The sequence below is a fragment of the Heliconius melpomene genome, chromosome 1 (genome assembly GCF_056956725.1).
Source record: "Heliconius melpomene rosina isolate 202511_hmr_F chromosome 1, ASM5695672v1, whole genome shotgun sequence".
NCBI lineage: Eukaryota > Metazoa > Arthropoda > Insecta > Lepidoptera > Nymphalidae > Heliconius > Heliconius melpomene.
Genome location: NC_140389.1, coordinates 13,935,724 through 13,956,057, shown reverse-complemented (window position 1 = coordinate 13,956,057; position 20,334 = coordinate 13,935,724). Strand labels below are relative to the sequence as shown.

Below are 20,334 nucleotides of genomic sequence, written 5' to 3'. Positions count from 1 at the left end.
TTCAGTCATCATGTTCAGTCATCTATGGAAGAGTATAGAGAAGTAATGCGTTCTGTGGTCTGTGGTAGTAATGTTCCTCAGATGTCAGTTGTCAACTTCTCAGCGTTGACATTATTTTGGTTTATACTTTATAGGTTATTTTAATTAAAAATAAGAACTAAGAAGTAATAAAAATGGCTCAACGGACGCTTACGTTTGTGACTGGAAACATCAAAAAATTAGAGGAAGTAAGAGCTATTTTGGGGAACACTTTTCCTTTAGAGGTTGTTAATTATAAATTAGATCTACCAGAGGTACAAGGGGAAATAGATGAAGTATCAATAAAAAAATGCCAAGAGGCAGCTCGTGAATTAAAGAGGCCCGTTTTTATCGAAGATACTAGCTTGTGTTTCAATGCACTAAAGGGTTTACCAGGACCTTATATTAAATGGTTTTTAGAAAAATTAAAACCTGAAGGATTACATACACTTCTGACAGGTTGGGAAGATAAATCTGCTGAAGCAGTTTGCACATTTGCTTTTAGTTCAGGTGAAAATAGTGAAGTAGTCATTTTTCAAGGAATAACCAAAGGTACAATAGTATATCCAAGAGGTTCTAGAGATTTTGGATGGGATTGTATCTTTCAACCTATTGGATATGATAAAACATATGGAGAATTACAAAAGGAAGAAAAAAATAAAATTTCACATAGGTATAAAGCATTAGATAAATTAAGAAATTATTTTATAGAGAATAATTCACAGTTATAATTAATGCAGGCATGACAAAAAACATTTAATGTTTTCTAATTATTGTTTTTTTTAAGTGTAAAATTAAAACTATTTCTTTTTAATACTTTTTTATTTACTTGCACATAAAAGTAAACTTAACATAATCATTAAAACATAATTGTAATGTAAAGCCATTTCACCATTAAATGATGCTAAAATTTCAGGTGCAACATATGGTTCTAAATTAGATTTATTGTAATTTTTATAATACCATTCATGATTGTCAACATTTCTTTGTTTATTAGATCCAGTGCTTTCAATTTCTGAAAATCTTGTTTTAGCTTCACGATTGATAACTGGTGAATAATTGTGGTGAAGATCATAATGTTCAGCATGAGGCATGTTAACTTTTGTAATAGTTGCTGATCTACTGCTATTTTTAATATCAATAATATCTGAACTTGGTAATAGTATTGCAGATAGAGCTGTGGGTCGATTTTCTAATTTTTTTATTGGCGTTGTGAGAGTAGAGGTTAAGGTGGGAGGTGTTGAACTATTTATCTCTGGCCAACCCTGAATACTGATATCGTCAGCTATGTCTGTAGTGATGATTCCTTCTTTTTCAGTTGTAAAACTAATAGTTATGTTTGCTTCCATTAGATTATACTTACTTGAATTTAGGGGATCCATATTTTGTTCTTCAATATTTTTTGTTTTATTATACATAACTTGGGTCCTGTTATCATTTCTATTGTATGCTTCTAGTTGATGTATTTCACTCTTTATTTTTTTATGAATCACAGTGTTATTAGCTTTTATTGTAATTGGGGAAGTACTTTCAATATCTGAAATACTTTGAGTTTCCCTCTGAGAATTAAAATTCTTTTTAACAGCATCAGTACCTTTTATTGTATTAACTCCAATTGTTGGACCTGGTATAGGCATGAAGCCATCAGATCTAGTTGGTAGCATTGGAGAAAAACCACCAGTCTCAAATCTAGGTGGTTCTGTGACTTGATATTTTTTTGTATGGGGCTGGTTATTCTTATTTTCTGTCCAGTCTATTTTACGCCCTGTGTTCAATAATTTTCCCATGTCTATTGAAGGAAGAGGTACACCAAAAAATGTAAAGCCACTATTTGGTATGGGGACTTTTAAAGCAACTCCAGTTTTTTTTGTTGTGTTTTTCATGGCAGCATAAAGAGTGGGTGTATTACCCAAATTATTGTTAAGAAGCTTATTAGTGTAATTAAATTCATCATTCATATGTTCCATCAAAGTTTCATTATAAGGATAATCCACATAGTCGTCATAGAAATATTCAGACTCTTCAGGTGAAGGGCGATTATTTAATTTATTTTCTTGGTAATTATTTTTCATGTGTGTCTCGTAATCTTTAATCTTGTCTAAGGTAGAATAAACTTGTGACGTTGCTAAATTTGGTAAAAGTGCTTCATTTTCGAAATTTGAACACAATTTAAAATCTGGATCACTAATTGGCATTTTGGCGCAGTCATATTTTGAGAAGGGCATTCCTTTAACATAGGTTCCATCAACACATTTTGGGCCAATGGAATTGGATTCGGATAACCATGATTTAAGCCAAATAATAGCACAGTTGCAGATTAGCGGATTACCTGTAAAATATTATAAATCATCACAACCAATTAAATCATCTTACACATCATTCAAAGAATATAAAAAAGTCTTACCATCTATATCTAAAATAGCAATGTTATTTCTTAATTTTGCAAAATTATTTTCATATACGGATGTAAGTCTATTATGTCGTAGAGACAAAATTTTTAACCTGGGCATATTGTCAAAAGGTTGACTATTAATAACGCATATATGATTGTTGTCTAAATTCAGTTCCACTAGCCATTCCATAAACTGAAATGATTCTTTTGTAATCCTTGTTATCCTATTGAAACTTAAATCAAGAACTTCCAGGGAGACAAGTTGTTTTATGCCAATATTTTCCAAATTACTCAACTGATTGTTGCTCAAATTCAAATATTGTACTAGTGGTATGTTTTCAAAGGCTCGTAACGCTATAAATTGCAGCCTATTTCCTTGCATTTCAATAATGCGCAACTTGGGCAGATTTGAAAAAGCGCGATCTGGAATATCTATTATATGATTTCTGCTTAAATATATAGATGTCAGCTTGGGAAGATTAGCTACAGCCATTGGGTGAATTATTTCTAATTGATTATTATCTAGGTCTATAGTCTCTAAATTATTTAAATCCCTGAAGCTGCCCGATCGTAGTTCTATAATTTTATTACTTTGCATTTTAAAGTTGCTCAATGTTTGTATATTATTTATACTATTACCTTCAAAAATCTTTATTTGGTTATGGCTTGCGTCTAATATTTTTAATTTCGATAGCATATTTAATGTGTTTGGTAATTCGTGAAGAATATTTGATGATATGTTCAAAGTTTCTACCTCAAGACGTCGTTTCACTATACTTGGTGTGATATTTTTTAATTTATTTTTACTGAAATCGAGTTCCAATAAGACATTGTTATTCTGGATTGTCATAAAGTCAAAATTCTCTATATTATTTCCATGAACATTAACTTGTTTTAAATGAGAAAGTTTACTAAAACTTTTTGGATGAATACTTAATATTTGATTGTCGCTTATATCTAATATCTCTAGATGTTCTAAATCACTAAAAGTCGATGCCTCAACCTGTCTAAGGCCATTTCGTTTCATATAAAATCTGCGTAAATTATGTAACGTTTTCAAACCCCCGAAAGGTATTTTCTGTATTCCATTATTAGATATATCCAGAGTGCGTAGAGATGGTAAGTCCAAATCTGGAGATGGAGGCAAGGGCAACGTTGTTATTTGATTTCTTCTTAAACATAATTGCTCTAAACCCCTCGGTAAACCAGGTAAAAATTCTACTAATCGATTGGAACTAGCATCTAATTCGTATAGGTTTGGCAAATTACGGAAAGTTGCTGGATGAATCGATATCAAAGAGTTGTCTGATATGTTCACATATTCCAATAAAGGAGTTTCCATAAAAGTCAATGGATCTATTATTGTCAATTCATTGTTACTCAAATCAACTCTTCTTAAGGCTGGAAGATTGTACAATAATTTTGGCTGTAATCTTTGAAAATAATTGTTCGACAAATCTAACCCTTTTAGAGAAGGCAAATTCCAAAATGGACCTTCATTATAATCGTTTAAGGAATTGTTACTTAAATGTAATTCTCGTAAGGCGGGCATAGCAATGAACGCATCTGCATCAATAAATTTTATAGTATTTTTGTTTAAGTGTAATCGTTCTAAGCTTGGATGGCCTCTTAATGCGCCTCTTGGAATTTCTTGTAGCAAGTTATCACTCATATCTAAATATCTTAAACGAGGCAATGCATCGAGTAAAGATATAAATTCTGAAATGTGCATTATTTTATTACCAATGAGAGATAGTTCCTCTACACCACTTCCAGATTGTTGTAGGAAAGATTCAGGATGAATTTTTATTATATCGTTAAAGTTTAAGTCTATTATTCTTAATTTTGGTACTCTGTGAAACGCTCCGTAATGTATTATATTTATATTGTTATTTGACAAATACAAGATTTCTAACATCGGTTGGTCTACAAACGCTCCTTCATTCAATTTGTTGATAATATTATAATTTAAATTTAACACGGAGAGCATAGGTAAATCTCTGGTAGCTCTACCAATCATAGATGCGTCTGATATCATGTTGTTCCTTAGCGATAGTTCAGTCAGTTCAGGGAGTAATGACAAAGCTCTCATATGAATAATATTGATCCCACAATCGGTGATTTCTAATTTTCTAAGTTTAGGCAAATTATAAAAAGCATTTTCTTTTAAGGCATTCAGATTAATACTTCCCTGTATGAATATTTTTTCCAAACTTGGAAGGTTTTCTATGTTGCGTTCGTGTATACTATTCAAGCTGTCTGACCGTATATTCACATATCGTAATTTGGGCATATTTATGAGAGCTGGTATCCGTTTTAAATTTTGTGATTGTATCGTCAGCGCTTGTAAATTCTGTAATTTCATCAAACTTTCCGATGGTATACTTTTAAGATCATTTTCTACTATAAATATTTCAAGTAGGTTCATTTCCTGCATCTCTAACCAAGCAGCTGATACACGTTCGAGACCATTATAACGAAGCATTAAACGAAGAACTTTTACATTTTGAAATAATCTCCCTGGTAACGAAGGCAAATAATTACTTTCAATGATTAACTCATCGATATTTTTATTTATTAATTCGCCTATTTTTTGAATACCTTTTGAAACTTGAGCCAAGTCGCTGTGCGTGCACCTATAATAAAAAAATATATTTGAGTTTATGGGTTTCTTTATGTAATAAACACTAATAATTTAAAAAAGATAGTAAAATAATAATACAAGATACCATATCTGTATGTCTTCGTTTCGGTGGGTACATATACAAGGAAGTATGGAATCCGGAGAAGGACATATTGTTATTTGTCCTGAAGCAATTTGAAGTATAGATAGTGTTAACCATAACAATATTTTTTCTTTCTTGAAATCCATTCCTCACAGACTGTCATTGTTGCATGCTTAAGTAGTTCATTTAATTTAATCACACCTGAAAATATTTTAAGAAATTAAATTTTAGGTACAAGAATCCTTTAAGTACCTATGCATTTTTTAAACATTTTTTTCATACAATACTTATTAAGAAAACTATATCAAATAGATCCCTAAACATCACGTTACACCCAAGTGAACAACTTTACGTAAAAGTCATAATTATGCTTCTAATGTATTATAATTTATAGGCTATTTTATTTCGGGAATAAGTACTTATTTCCCGTAAAATAACTATGTTTTGTAACGTTTTAGCTTTGTTTGTAAACCCCCTACAAGGATCAATAGCATAAATAAGTAGTTAATATCAAATTAGTAATGCTAGTAAATATCTTATATACTAATAAACAAAAGAATATATTTAATAATCCAGTTGCATCAAGGACGTGATGAAACAATAAGTGTAAAACAATGGTCAGTTCAGTTATTTAGTTGCACTTTCACTCCCATTGTCCGTATTTGCTGTCTGTAGCTCCTAATACTTTGCAACAGTGTAACAGGTTGTACGGTTGTCGATTACACAATAAATTGAAGGTTGCCAAATTTGTATGTAAATCGAAAACCATATCTCCCATAGATAGGCCTATAGGTATAAGATTAATTCAATCTTAAATATATTTTTTACTTTTAAGTCTGTTTTCTAAAGAATATAAGTAAATTATAAAGAAGTAAAAATCTAAATATCTAAAATATTTTAAGAAAATCGGGGTAGGCAAAAGGAACCTAGTCCTAAGACACTCCGTTTCCCATTTTCCACTGAACTTTTTTTGTCGAGTGGCAGAACTCAACGCCAGGTTTTTCCCTTGGTGTCAGTGCGAAGAAATTTAAATATTAGTTAAAATAGTTATTAATATCCTAGAGTGGGGATCGAATCCACAACCGTTGCGTTACAGTCGCATCCTTGTTTCCCTCGGCCACGACGACCTAAAAAATATTAATTATCGTCTAAACTACAAATTTATCCTAGATATTTATCTAGGATAAATATACATAATACATTTGTTACGATAAATAGGTAAGTACCAAACGTTTATTACAAAACTGCAATAAAATACTCAGACCTAATGAAATATTTCTCAATTGTAAATCTAACGTTATATGTACGTACTTAGATGTAATCTTCTAACGTAACCCGTAATTAGTCAACGCGACCAGTCAGTCACATTTGTTACAGTTATGTAGTTTTCTCGTAAATAACTGTCGCTATAAATGGACAAAAAAAACTACTAGGATATAGTATACTAACCATAAATATGTATTTCAATATACCTACATATATTTAAGTATTAATGGCGCAGTTGATGTATGTTTATTTGAAAACGAAGGTTACGGATTTGGTTTCTGTTCGAGCTGTTGAGCGTGATTCGCATTTCTAATCTACATGTAAAAATTTAAGATCTGGAGCATTTGACGAATTCATAATAATAGAGCAGTTTTTGTTTGAGCAATAAAGAAACTTAATATGGTAGCAGACAAAACATTATAAGCCGTCGTAATGCAGGAGCATAAGCGACTGTAAATGTGACGGTTGAGGATGGATTACACTCGCAAAATAAACGCGGCGTTGAGTTGCACCACTCAACATGCTCAAGAACTCGTTTTAAATTGGGGAACGGAGTATCTTAATACTAAGCACCCAGGTTTCCTCTGTCAGCTATGTGCGATATTAAAATAAATAGAGATATTAAAAAAATATTAAGAAAAAATAAATTGAAAATTATAGTCGTCGCGACTAAGTGCGACATCATTAAACTGTCAACGGGAAAAATTACTCGAGTGAAACACTGACAACGTTACATTCAACTAGAAATTTTAGCTATAAATTTCAATCATATTAGATCCTAGATTTTTTTTTTTTATATGGAATAGGCTTGCGTTTGACCGCATCAAGTCTGGTGAGCGTTGATGCGGTCTACGGTGGTGCACGCTTGCCTAGAAGATACCTATTCCCCCTTTCTTTGAAAACCCCCACATTGTATGTCACAGGAAATACAGATGCCGGCAGTGAGTTCCAATCTCTCGCAGTGCGGATAAAGAATGTAATCTCAAAGCGTTTCGTTCGTACGGTAGGAATTTCTACCGTGTATGGATGGCGTAAAGCTGTATTTCTGGAAGTTCTGAGGTAAAAAGGGGCTGGAGGAACCAAGCTATGTAAATCATGGGCACACTCTCCTAAGTGTATCCGGTAAAACACCGACAGAGATGCAACCCTACGCCGCCTAGATGTACCTAATATGGTATATGGTGGTATGGTGGTATAGGTAGTTTTAGGCTAGTACCTAGCGATGTTGTTATAGTTATATGAAATATATTTTAAAGACAACGACGCTATAGTAGCGTATACGGTCGTTCTATTTAACTTTGTAAAGTTTGAATAATTACAAATATCAGTTTCTTTATTTGGGTGAACAATTTCGAGTGCATGTCACAATAGTGATTTTATCTTTTACATTTATTCAAATTAAATTCATAACGTAATATTACAACATAAAATTTCATTACCAAAACCTCATATTTAATATTTTTCAGTCAATGAGGTGTTAGAAATTATCCACTATTAAGTAATAGACCTTGGTTACACTAAAAATAATAGTTTAATTATATTTATATGAGAAAAGATGTGCTCTATAAACTGAAATAGAATATATTTATAGTTTTCTTCTCATTTAGAATCTAGAAAATTGTTTCTGTCATTACAATTTCATGCAGCTGAACATGTTCTATTTTTTATTTTACTTTATTTATTTTGTCATTGTTGCTTAATAAATACCAAAGTAAGTATTATGTTTGACCTACATAGCATCGAAAACTATCAAGATCATTTATCTCAAGACCGCGAGTATGTATCGACCTGAAATTAATATAAAATATTTAGGTCTAGGATCACTTGGAGCACAGAAGAAAAATCAAACTTATAAGTCAACGCTTTTAAAAGAAACGAGCATCTGTGTATCGTTTTTGTTACATTTTGCATGAAATTTGCAGCATAATGAAAACCTATCGGGTACTTCACGTAGACTTAGGTACATCTTATAATACAAACAAATGAAAAAATCCGAAAAGTACGTATAGATATTTCATAGGAAAATACAATACCAAAAGAGGGCGCTACGCTCACAAACTTAAATTTGTAAACTTTTATAAGCTGTACTTCTCGTTGAATCCTGAAATTGGGGCGAATCCGAATCGCGCTTTTTATGACATTTTTTATGAGTTTCTTTATAATGTTATGTAAACACTATAGCTAGTGAAATATCTGTTTATTTTTCTTCCGATGTATTACCTCATGTAAACCAAGTAAGGCGCCGGCACAAATTTTATAATTGCGCGCAATTTGCGTAATCACATCAGAAAGTAATAATAATATAACGTAGAGCCTCACGTGTATTTCTTAATATACGAGTATGTAGAGTACACAAACGTTTTTATTATAATTGGCTTCCAATTTTGTCAATTGATTAATTTTGTGTAACAAAAAATAAATAAAATAATGTTATTTATTACTAATACTTATTTGTTACCTATAAATAAATGTGTACAGTGTAAATAAAATTGCACAGATAATCTATATTACCTGTTAAGAAACAATATCCTGGGCTAACAATAACTGAGCACAAAATTCAAGAAGCTTATAAAATGGTCAGTTACGTAAGTCTTCACTTTCGGGCTCAACCGAGGCCTATGATGGGTAAACACGGACTGGATGTGATGCATATTTCGCATTCGAACACCAGACTTTCGGTTCATGGCTCGATGCGCACCAAGTAACTTATCTTTCACCATTGTGGCGCGTGCCTTCATACGTAACCTCGTCTTCTAGATGTAGACCAGCCAGTGTGTATTAAATACACGGATCATATGGAATTGAGCTTTTACTATAAATATTTTTATTTTCAGCTTCACGCTGTATCTGGCACACAGCAGGGTAGGCAGAGGGAGCCTAGTGTTAACACTCCATCACCATTTTCCGCCGAATTCTGGACGCCACAATGCAGGTGTCGAGTGGCTGAACTCAACGCCGCGCTTTGCCTTGAAATCACAGTAAAAATTGAAATAAATATTTCATTTCCTCAAGTGAGAGTCTAATGAAGCAAAAAAATATATATAGGTACATTGTTTGTCTATCATCTGAATAATCTTTGGTCAGTTGCAAAATAAAAATTGCATGCGTTTAATCAAGATTAATCCGGCATTGTAACAACTAGGAATGTTGGACAATAAAGTTGACATATCAATTAAAGTTACATTTATCTCCCTAATCTTTTTAACATATTTTTTTTTAACTATTTTAAGCGTAAAACTATAAATTAATATTATTAAGTTTTAAAATTGTAAATGAATACTAAACACTTATTATTTTATTGATATGTTGGTAATTTTTGTGGATAAAAAAATATACCGTTTGGATTTTATGTCGCTCCTGTGTTTGGAAATCCGATAAAAATCTCTGCGTAAAAAAAAACAATTTTAATTTTAAATTATTTTTATTTACCAACGAAAAACTAGACAGGATCGATTTATTCAAATCTATCATATCCATTTCGTATATGAAATACAAAAAATAATACAAAAATAAAGTAAGAGATAGACAACATTTTTAATTATCGTAAAATAGAACCCATATTACATTTATATTTAATTAATTACTTTAAGTTGTATTTTTAGTAAACTTATTTTATATTCAAATACACGTGCAAAACATTAGAAAAGTGTATTTATAAATACAATATCTTTAATTCAATATAGATTATGATTAGAGGAATATTAATAAGTAAAATATCCGGTTTTCACTATGAGAGTTCGCTATGTTAGCAGCATGACGAAGCGAAAATAGTGTCGCTAATTGACGCTTTGAAATGAGCTTTCCGTTATTGAATTTTATATACCTACAACATATAGTAACCTAATATATATTTTTGGAAAGAATGAATTGGACTTCCCCATCGCGGGTTCCGTACTATTTTCAGGATTGTAGGTTAACGGGAAATACCGCTTATAAAAGTTGGGTTCCCCTCTTTCTGCTGAATTTTGTAGACATTGCGAGTTGAGTGGCAGAACTCAACGCCGCGCTTTGCTTCGACAACAGAGCGAAGAAATGGAATTAAGTGGTGGAATTCAAATTACAAGGGGAGTTCGGGGAATTAAAAATAATTTATTATATCGAACTCGCAACCATTCGTTTCTAGAGTCAGAGGCCGTCCAACTGCGACTAAATCTATGTACATATAAATCTATTGTTATAAGGTCTTCCATTTATCTAACATGACAAAAGATGACAACTTTAAATTTAGTACGAAATTAACATTAAAAATGCCAAGTTAATTTTATAACAACAAAGTAATATAATCGTCATTCAATAAGAAGTCCAAGTCCAACCAAGGATTTTGATTTCCTTTCCATTAGTTGATAGAGTTTCTTAACATAGAGTCAGCCTTATATAGGTTATTGACGTGGTAGGCCTGAGTTTAGTTAATAGTAATTTTATTTATTTATTTATATATGAATTTAGACAGCTCCATATATGTATAATATATACTTATCAATTATCAGATAACTATATACATACATTATTAAAATATTCTTTGTTTGTTTAATGGTGTTCGTCTTATTTCTAAAATATTTAAAAGTATATGCCTATATTGTAAACATCATAATTATATTATAGCTACTTATTTATATAGGAAATACTATATAAAGTGCGTAACATAATTTTTAGGCAAATATCAACTTAATTAAATATAGATTTCTAACATTCTTGTTAGTAAGTATACCTATATATACATAAGTATAAGCCAACCGTGGAACACACCTTCCTCTAGTGCCAATAGAGTTCGCACACAAGTTGTATTGCAAAAATATCGGAATTAAGGTTTGTTTTGCCTTACTGCGTATCTCTCTAATGTTTCTAGCGAAACTAGTTTTCCTGATCCACAAAACATCTTATACTCGTGACAGCCTTCAGTAAGTAATAAGCTGTCTAAGGGAGACCTACCACGTAGCTATCTGAGATAATATTGTTTATACGAGTATATCGTAATGACGCTTCTTAAAAGGATATTTTGTTCGCTTGCAACTAATACACGAAAATATAGTGCAGGTCCAAATAAGCCACCAAAAATTTTGATAACTGGTAAGTTGTTAATATTATCCTGTTTTATTTAAATTTTTATATCATAAAACCTGATTGCCTTTGCAGAGTTAGACTAATGCCCTTGTAATGTCCTCCGTTCAAATTTCTATATTGTTTTGCAAATTTAATTCAATTATTATCTTTATCAGGAATTTTTTCTTTCATTTAATAATAATAGTTTTAAATTAGCCTTGCATACTTCTAGGCGATGAGAGTCAGTGCATTAGAGATTTTTGACACTCTTCCATGCAAATTTATTGAACATAAAGGAAATTGTAAGAATAAGTACCTACTACTTACTGTGATCTTATTTTTTTCGTAATTAAAATGTATATTTTTTTCCTTTTTAAGTATGATATATGTATGTATATGCCCAGATTTCATTAAAATAGCGTAAATTAGTTTCTAATGATGTAATATATTTTTAATTTTCTCTACATGATATGAATAACGCGCAGCTTCGCCCGCTGATTTGCACCCTTAGGGGTGAATTCTAATAAACTATGAAACATATTTTTAAGAATTTGAACTTCAATTTTCATAAAAAGGGGTGCCGATGTTTCCGTACAAACTTTCAACCCCTATTTCACCCCTTCAGGGTAAAAATTTTCAAAATCCCTTCTTAATGGCTGTACATTACGAAAATAAACATATGTCAAAAATTCACGTTTCTGCCATCAGTGGCTTTTTTTTTTTTTTTTTTTTATGGAAAAAGGACAAGGCAAACGAGCGTTCGGGTCACCTGATGATGATCACCGCCGCCCACGACCCCGTGCAGCACCAGAGGAGCTACAGGTGCGTTGCCGGCCTTTGAGGTGGAGATAGACGCGCTTTTTGAAGGTACCCATATCGTACCGACCTGGAAACACTGCCGCGGGTAGGCTATTCCACAGTTCGGTGGCGCGTGGAAGGAAATTCCTACGAAACCGCACAGTAGTGGAGTGCCACGCATCCAGATGGTGTGGATGATATTTGAGTTTGTGACGTGCTGTGCGGTTAGAAAATTCGGCGGCAGGTAACAGGTCAAACAGTTCTTCAGAACACTCACCATGATAAATGCGATAGAGAACGCACAGCGAGGAGACGTCTCTACGCAGAGCCAAAGTGTCAAGCCTTTCACAGCTTACTGGGTCCTTAATGATTCGGACAGCTCTACGTTGTATGCGATCAAATGGGTCAAGCTGATACTGGGGTGCACCAGCCCAGAGATGAGAACAGTACTCCATGTGTGGCCGAACCTGGGCCCTATATAGAGCCAATCGGTGTTTTGGCGTGAAGTACCGTCTCGCTCTATTGATGACCCCCAGTTTCTTCGAGGCCAACTTGGCCTTGCTTTCCAGATGATCGCGATACTGGCAGTCACTCGAAACATTAAGGCCCAATATGCTGATACTCGGCGCGGCTGAAAGGGGAGTGTTCTGAAAGACTGGCGATACGATAAATGGGGTTTTTTTTGTGGTTAACGCGCAAACCTGTGTCTTCAGGGGGTTAAATTGGACCAGGTTCTTTTCACCCCATGAAGAGACATTCTCGAGGGATGCCTCAACAGAAGACACAAGTTTATTTCGGCACTGTTCAGCGTTTTCCCGAGAAAGACTTGCGCGGCCGGAGTAAACAGCGTCCACCGTGCTGTCATCTGCATAGCAATGAATGCTAGAATCCTCCAGCATGTCATTGATATGCAGAAGAAACAGCGTGGGGGACAGCACACAGCCTTGGGGAACGCCAGCGTTCACGGGCATATGTTTGGAGCAAAAACCGTAGACAGCGACCTTGATGCTGCGCCCAGTGAGAAAGCTGGCGATCCACCTGCATAAGTTCTCGGGAAGCCCATAGGATGGAAGTTTAGCAAGGAGCGCCCCATGCCACACTCGATCAAAGGCCTTCGCCATGTCCAAACTAACTGCCAGGCCCTCTCCCTTGCTTTCAATAGCCGCAGCCCAACGGTGGGTAAGGTAAACCAGAAGGTCACCGGTTGAGCGACCATGGCGGAAGCCATATTGACGGTCATTAATCAATCGGTGATCCTCTAGATAAACCAAGAGCTGGCTATTGATGATGCTCTCCATGACTTTTGAGAGTAGGGAGGTGATGGCAATAGGCCTGTAGTTAGATGGATCGGAACCATCGCCCTTCTTCGGGATCGGGTGGATAAGAGCGCTCTTCCATGAATCTGGGACTACGCCGACTGAGTAAGAGTGCCGAAACAAACGCGTTAGCACCGGTGTCAGCTCAGGAGCACAAGAGCGAAGTACTAAGGGGGAGATGCCATCTGGCCCGCTCGATTTATGGATGTCCAAAGAGGACAGAGCTCGCCTTACAGCTTTTTGGCTAAACTTAACCTCAGGCATTGAGCTCTGGCACCGCGGTATAGTCGGTGGCGTTGATCCTTGGTCATCCAAAGTCGAGTTCGAGGCAAAGAGAGCGCCCAGGAGATCGGCTTTCTCTTTCGCCGTATGGACCAAGATGTCATTCCCCTTGCGTAAAGGCGGAAGCGAAGGCTGGCTGAAGTTGCCGAGTGCCGCCTTTGAGAGCGCCCAAAACTGGTGAGTTCCGGACGGGTAGCTCTCAAGCTTTTCGCCGATTTTGGCGATATGCTCGGACCTTGCTTTGGCAATTTGCCGCTTAAAGGACCTAGAGGCCCGGTTATACTCTCTTTTTGAGGCTTTCACCTTCGGATCCTTAGTAACCAGTGCCTCGGCCCAGATTTGATATGCCTCGCGTTTGCTAAGGGCAGCAAGTTTGCAAGACGTATCAAACCAAGGCTGTGACTTGCCACCGATGGGCACTACATTGCTAGGAATATAAAGTTCCATGCCCTGCAGAACCACATCGGCAACAGCAGTGGCACAGGCACTAGGATCATCAGAAGAGAAGCAAACCGGCCCCCAGGGATAAGATGAGTAAAATGTACGCATCCCATCCCAATCTGCTGACTTGTAGTGCCAGACGCGACGAGTTGCGGGTGTTCTGCGACTGCCGCGCTTAATGGGCACGACACTCCGTACCAGGCAGTGGTCAGAAGACCCCAAAGGAGCATCGACGACAACCTGGTACTGTTCCGGGTGCGATGTCAGCAGAAGGTCCAATAAGGAGGCATTGTGGTTGTCCACGTCCGGGAGTCGCGTAGGCGACTCAACCAATTGGGACAATCCATTCGCCGTAGCAAGGTCAAAAACGGCCCTCCCAGCGTGGTCGGTGGTGCGTGATCCAAGCCAACTGGCATTGTGCGCGTTAAAATCGCCAAGTATCACGACCTCAGCAGAGGGGATCTGTGAGAGCATATCGTCGATGGCCGATTGCATGTGTTCCATGAGCCGATCCGTTTCCGCATTGCCACTGTGGGACCTGTAAAGGCATGCGTAGACTCGGGTTCGATCGTCCGAGTCAACACGGAGCCAGATAGTCGACAGGTCCCGACCTTCAAGATTAGCAAGACGACGGAAACTCAGCTCCTCCCTTACGAACACAGCGACCCCGGCATGAGGCATAAAGTTGTGTTCTATTTTATAGCCGGGGTATTGGAGGTAGGCTGTGTCGCTCGGTCGGACAATTTGAGTCTCCGTCAGAAATAACAAGGCCGGCCGTGCCGTCTCCAGATGGTGGTGGACGGCATTCAGGTTGGAGTGAAGACCCCTGATATTAGAAAAGTCCACGTTTAGTGTGGTAGGGGTTGCCGTGGGGCGTACGTCTCGTTTGCCTTGTTTGCAATTTGGTCTTGTGCGCGGTACTGTGCCCTCCCCAGAATTCGAAGGGCAGCCTGAGCTTGAGGACTCAGGGAGGGATTCTCCAGCACCGGAGGTGCTGGTACCCTCCTGGGGTAGATTCTCTTTATGTGCCGCTTTCATATTCCAGGGAGGGGTGGGGGTTGGGCTCCGGAGCCCGGCATTACCTAATGCGAAACGCAGTGGCATAAAGCCACTACTTAACGCCGGTTTTAAATGCCGGGGGTGGTAATGATCCGGTCGAGTCTGCCCATGCGTGTTGCCATTGCTGGCGACGTGACTCTACCACACGTACTTTAGTCGCCTCTTACGACACCATCAGTACCAGGGTGATCCTATTCTAGGCCGGGATCACACGGCTAAAACGTCGGCTAACGTACGGCTGTCCGTACGTCTGTAGGTACCTACCTCAGTTAGCGGGAACTTCTGCCTTTATATATATAGATAGCTTCGTTTGTGGTCAGACCGCGTTGCGCCGCACATAAGTAACTCAATATACCTACCCTACAAGGCTCATTGATCTCGAAAATAGGTGGAGAAGGGAGTATATTAATAATATAATTACTTAATAATATTGGCATTGCCTATATGATAAAAAGCTTGAAACTGTTTTTATTTTTACATTTTTGTATACTTATACAATATACAACTATAAATTTAATTCATGCATAGAAAGTACTTTACATATGTACACTTTTTTAATAATTATGGAAAATTAAATAATCTCTCGCAATATAATTAAATGGCAGTGCTTTAATGATACTCTCCTTATGAAAACGAAAGGCTAAACACACGTTAGCCTTTGTACACACAAGAGCCTACACATGTCACTTCAATTACAAGCAAATAATGCGATTACGCCCGACTTTTAAATAATAAATAACTTTTGATGCATAATCTAGGAAAAATATTAAATTTGAAAAATTACTTAATTAATGTATTATTCTAAAGATATATATTTTCAACCGATTTTATTAACTAATTTAAAATAAACAACAGCACAGATTATATTTAAATGTTATTTATTAAAACTGCTAATGCCTTTCAATAAAAAGGCGATGTACCATTTAATGCAATTATATAGTCAAATTTCAAAGTCAGTTCTAAATCTACGTAATTTTCTCGGCTAATTACTGAAATTAGTGATGTGGATCAAAGTTTTAACAATATTAATATGATAAGGGATTTAGATATAATTATGAATTAATATTCTAGCACGGATAATTAAACATGCCGTTTAGTTTTTGGTGTGTGGAAAAAATGTAAGAAGATATAAGTAAATTACTGAACGTTTTTATGTAAAAGCTTTAAGAAGACAAATAAAATTATGGTTTACCTTTTATATTTGATATAACGAAGCAATAACTTTCAATAATAGGTCACGGTCGTCACTCCACGGTGACTTGCAAATTAAAACTGGTTTCGAAGATATTTCTCAAATATTTATAGCTAATATATTTATTGACTGACTGGCCCCAAAAAGCTTGTAGTAGATCATCTTCCCTTTGTTATCATAATCATCATCATAGCAGCCTTACAACGTCAACTCATTTCTGATTCCATCTCACAGAGAAATACCGAGCATTGGCCGCCATATGACACTGATCCTTCGACGAGACACTTTTGTAGTTTGCATCCACCATTCGCTGCCCACTGTTAGTTCTGATCTGTTCTGTTCTGTTAGTTCTGATCAGCAGACAAAACTGAAACTGAGAAAGAGTGGGGAGTGATTTCGTGGATGGCATTATCTATAACAACTGGATGACACAAGTCAACTATTAATAAACTACTGGGATATTTTGCATCACCTTAGTAGGCAGAAGGAACCTAGTTTTAAGACACTCCGTGCCCCACTTTCCGCCGAATTTTTGAGGCATTGCGTGTCGAGTGGAAAGAAACCCTAACAAAGAACGGTTAAAATATTTTTTTATAGACATAAATAAATTTAGAATCATAATTTTATATAATTATGATGATTTTATGACAATATGATAATTTCATTATTTACGTTTGCGCTGTCTTATTAAAACAATGATCATTTCTAGTGAAATCAAAACAAACTGTTAATCTAAACTATTTACCTGCGTAGTATCTTTACGTAGCAAATAAACTCTTTATACTTCACACAGTATCCCACTTTCTTGTTCCCAGTTTCTGCCGAATTCTGGAGACATTGCCTGTTGAGTGGCACAACTAAAAGCCGCGCATTGCCTCGACACCAGGGAAATGGAAAAATAAACGTAAATAAATATTTCACTTCCTCGACTGGGGATCGAACCCACAACCGACGCGTTAAATAAAATATTTGCATGGCACATTCATATCTGATATTACTGGATAATATGAGGAAGGTGAAGGAACTCCACACTTTCCTTGTTTATGATTTATTCATATATCAGACTTGTTATTTGCGCCAACATTACAAGCGACGATGTTTATGTAGAGTCATAGTATGGAATTTCCATAGGTTAGGTGTTTTATACATATTTTGTTGTTTTTGTCTTGGTTGGAAAGAAATTATTGTGTATACCATTTTAAACAGGACAAGCTAGTGTATACAGGCACGTGGTGGATCTAAACATGCAATCCCCAAAAAAAATAAAAGTAATCTCGACCTAACCTATGAACATGTCACACACAATACAAAAATATGCTTATTTTTGAAACAGAATTGATTAATATTCCAGTTATTTAAATGAATTCTACTAAAAAACTTATTGTATTATTTTTAATTCCTAATACACGTTTTAATTTATTCATCTACCTCAATTTTCAGGTGGGCTTGGTCAACTCGGAGTGGAATGTGCGAAATATTTACGAGGAAAATATGGACGAGACAATGTTATCCTGTCTGACATTATCAAACCGACGAACGAAATATTTAACGACGGCCCATACATTTTCGTTGATATTTTAGACTTTAAAGGTCTTCAAAAGATCGTCGTCGATCATAGAGTTGACTGGCTCATACATTTTTCGGCTCTACTTAGTGCTATTGGTGAACAAAATGTCTCGTTAGCTGTCAGAGTTAACATAGAAGGCATGCATAATGTAATAGAACTTGCGAAGCAGTATAGGCTTCGTGTTTTTGTACCTAGCACAATAGGTGCCTTCGGACCAGACTCACCGAGAAACCCCACTCCAAATATAACAGTGCAAAGACCTAGGACTATTTACGGTGTCTCGAAAGTGCATGCAGAATTATTAGGAGAGTATTATTTTCATAAATTCGGATTGGACTTCCGTTGTCTCAGGTTCCCCGGTGTTATTTCAAGTGATCCCCCTGGCGGAGGAACGACAGGTGAGATATTTTACTAGCAACTACACACGTAGTGTTTTTAAGGTTTTTAATAGTCGAGAAGTGTCGATGTTATGGAAATAAAAATATTAAAATAAATTGACATCATTAGTCTATAAAGCAAATCACGTTAATAGCTCTTGTAGGACAGACGAGACTTATCTATAGTTATCATATTTCAGTTTCACGTTGTATCCCACATATAGCAGGGTAAGCAGGGAACCTAGTGTTAAGACACTCTGTTCCCCACTTTTTGAATTCCTCGACACCGAAAAAAATAAATTAATAAGCATTTCATTTCCTCCAGTGGGAATCGAAATCGAAGGCAGTGGAGTGGCCTGGCGAGAGTTCAGATTATAGCCACGACTGGCCTCTATGAATATTATCTCTATTATACTCCGATATATTTTTAAGTGCATTGACAAATATTATTTTCTTTTTCTTATTTATCGATGCAACAACAACCTGTACAGTCATCCCAATATGCCTCGATCACGAAAAAACTACTTATCAATAAAAACAAATAACTTATTCCAGATTACGCTATAGCTATTTTCCATGACGTACTTCGCAAAGGCCACTATGAATGCTACCTGAGACCAGACACCAGATTGCCGATGATGCATGTGCGGGACGCCCTGAGGGCTCTCTCTAACTTCTTGGAAGCTCCAAATGAAATGCTAAGACGTAGAGTTTACAATGTTACCTCAATGAGTTTCACCCCCGAGGAGCTCACCGATCAAATGTTTAAACATATATCTGACTTTACAATAACTTACAAACCAGATAGCCGACAAGAAATAGGTGAGCATAATATAATTCTCTTCTTTATGCATTCTGAAAAAATAAACCGAGTTAGCGAGTAGTATATGTATAGTCAGCATTTTTATTATATAAAGCATATTTTTAAAAATCAAAATACTAGGAAAAATAAAGGTATTTTTTGTAGGTGGAAACGATAGTACTACCCATATTTTGGTAGGTAGAGGTAGTCGGTAAGTTAGGTGGCGTTAATCTATGCTTGTTACTACGGAACACTTCATGAGTGATTCTGACTGGCTCTAGGATACTTTTTCAGGTATACATTTTAAATGACATTTATTTATTTCATTATAGCTGATTCATGGCCACAAGTGTTTGATGATAGCGATGCTAGACGAGATTGGAACTGGCAGCCTGAAATCAATATGGATAATTTGGTGTCCCTCATGATAAAAGAAGTTAAGGAGAAAATTAAATCTAATAGTAATTGAGTATTAAGCGTTTGTTTCCTTTTTGTCACATATGGTCCTAATTTGTTTCTCGGGGTACACCTATCCTTCGATTTAGCATTATATTGATTTAATAATAATTAATTTTATTATACTTCATTTAATTATTAATTAGTAACTTTACTATTATTTATATTATTTTTATTTCTACAATTCTAAGAAGTCAATTAATTCTGGAGTACATTTACCCCAGGATTTTTTATTAACAAAAATTTTACGATATCAAAACATCATATTAAAATGAAACCGTTTAATAGATATTTAAAAGTAAATAATAATGTAGAAATATAATTTTCATTTAACATTTTTTATTACTTTTTAAAAAATGGCATAAATTGCGGGTGGGGGAAATTGAGCGGGGCGAATTGAGGGTGTGGGTTAAATCCCCGTATATCCCCGAGTAAATGAAATATTTAATATTTTTCCTGGTTACCGGAGTAAAGAGCTATTTAATATGAAATACCTCCAAAATTCAGCGGAGTGAGGAACTGATCGGAATGTATCTTAGAACTAGGTTCCTCTTAATGGTCCACGGTACTTCCGTAGACATTTTCTACACATCAGGCTTGAC

General features: G+C 35.7%; 3 protein-coding genes across 5 annotated transcripts; 2 read left to right on the top strand and 1 right to left on the bottom strand.

Moving 5' to 3' along the window:
• Positions 1-52: 52 nt before the first annotated feature.
• Positions 53-832, top strand: LOC146541603 (inosine triphosphate pyrophosphatase). The gene has a single exon (XM_085189624.1). It carries the CDS (start codon positions 174-176, stop codon positions 747-749), a length of 576 nt encoding a protein of 191 aa, XP_085045750.1. The 5' UTR covers positions 53-173; the 3' UTR covers positions 750-832.
• atk (artichoke) lies at positions 822-16,845 on the bottom strand. Of its 3 annotated transcripts, none has more exons than XM_085189532.1 (4): positions 16,531-16,845; positions 5,140-5,337; positions 2,423-5,046; positions 822-2,347 (listed from the first exon to the last, which is right to left on the bottom strand). In XM_085189532.1, the coding sequence occupies exons 2-4, from the start codon at positions 5,280-5,282 to the stop codon at positions 840-842; spliced, it is 4,275 nt and encodes a 1,424-aa protein (XP_085045658.1). In that variant the 5' UTR covers positions 5,283-5,337; positions 16,531-16,845; the 3' UTR covers positions 822-839. The 3 variants fall into 3 exon arrangements, with proteins under 3 accessions (XP_085045658.1, XP_085045666.1, XP_085045650.1); XM_085189540.1 differs by lacking the exon at positions 16,531-16,845 and adding an exon at positions 9,739-9,782; XM_085189524.1 differs by lacking the exon at positions 16,531-16,845 and adding an exon at positions 8,914-9,051.
• Tdh (L-threonine dehydrogenase) lies at positions 11,273-19,752 on the top strand. Its single transcript, XM_085189604.1, has 4 exons — positions 11,273-11,469; positions 17,971-18,495; positions 19,030-19,296; positions 19,609-19,752. The coding sequence occupies exons 1-4, from the start codon at positions 11,376-11,378 to the stop codon at positions 19,743-19,745; spliced, it is 1,023 nt and encodes a 340-aa protein (XP_085045730.1). The 5' UTR covers positions 11,273-11,375; the 3' UTR covers positions 19,746-19,752.
• The last annotated feature ends 582 nt before the right edge of the window (positions 19,753-20,334 follow it).

What these genes read in the sequence shown, in the direction of transcription:
- LOC146541603 (XM_085189624.1), top strand. Translation starts at nt 174, where the DNA reads ATGGCTCAACGGACGCTTACGTTTGTGACTGGAAACATCAAAAAATTA.
- atk (XM_085189532.1), bottom strand. Translation starts at nt 5,282, where the DNA reads ATGGATTTCAAGAAAGAAAAAATATTGTTATGGTTAACACTATCTATA. An exon ending in AACGAAGACATACAGATATG is followed by an intron (nt 5,047 to 5,139) that starts GTATCTTGTATT and finishes TTTTTATTATAG; the next exon opens with GTGCACGCACAGCGACTTGG. An exon ending in TGCTATTTTAGATATAGATG is followed by an intron (nt 2,348 to 2,422) that starts GTAAGACTTTTT and finishes AATATTTTACAG; the next exon opens with GTAATCCGCTAATCTGCAAC.
- Tdh (XM_085189604.1), top strand. Translation starts at nt 11,376, where the DNA reads ATGACGCTTCTTAAAAGGATATTTTGTTCGCTTGCAACTAATACACGA. An exon ending in CCCTGGCGGAGGAACGACAG is followed by an intron (nt 18,496 to 19,029) that starts GTGAGATATTTT and finishes AACTTATTCCAG; the next exon opens with ATTACGCTATAGCTATTTTC. An exon ending in AGATAGCCGACAAGAAATAG is followed by an intron (nt 19,297 to 19,608) that starts GTGAGCATAATA and finishes ATTTCATTATAG; the next exon opens with CTGATTCATGGCCACAAGTG.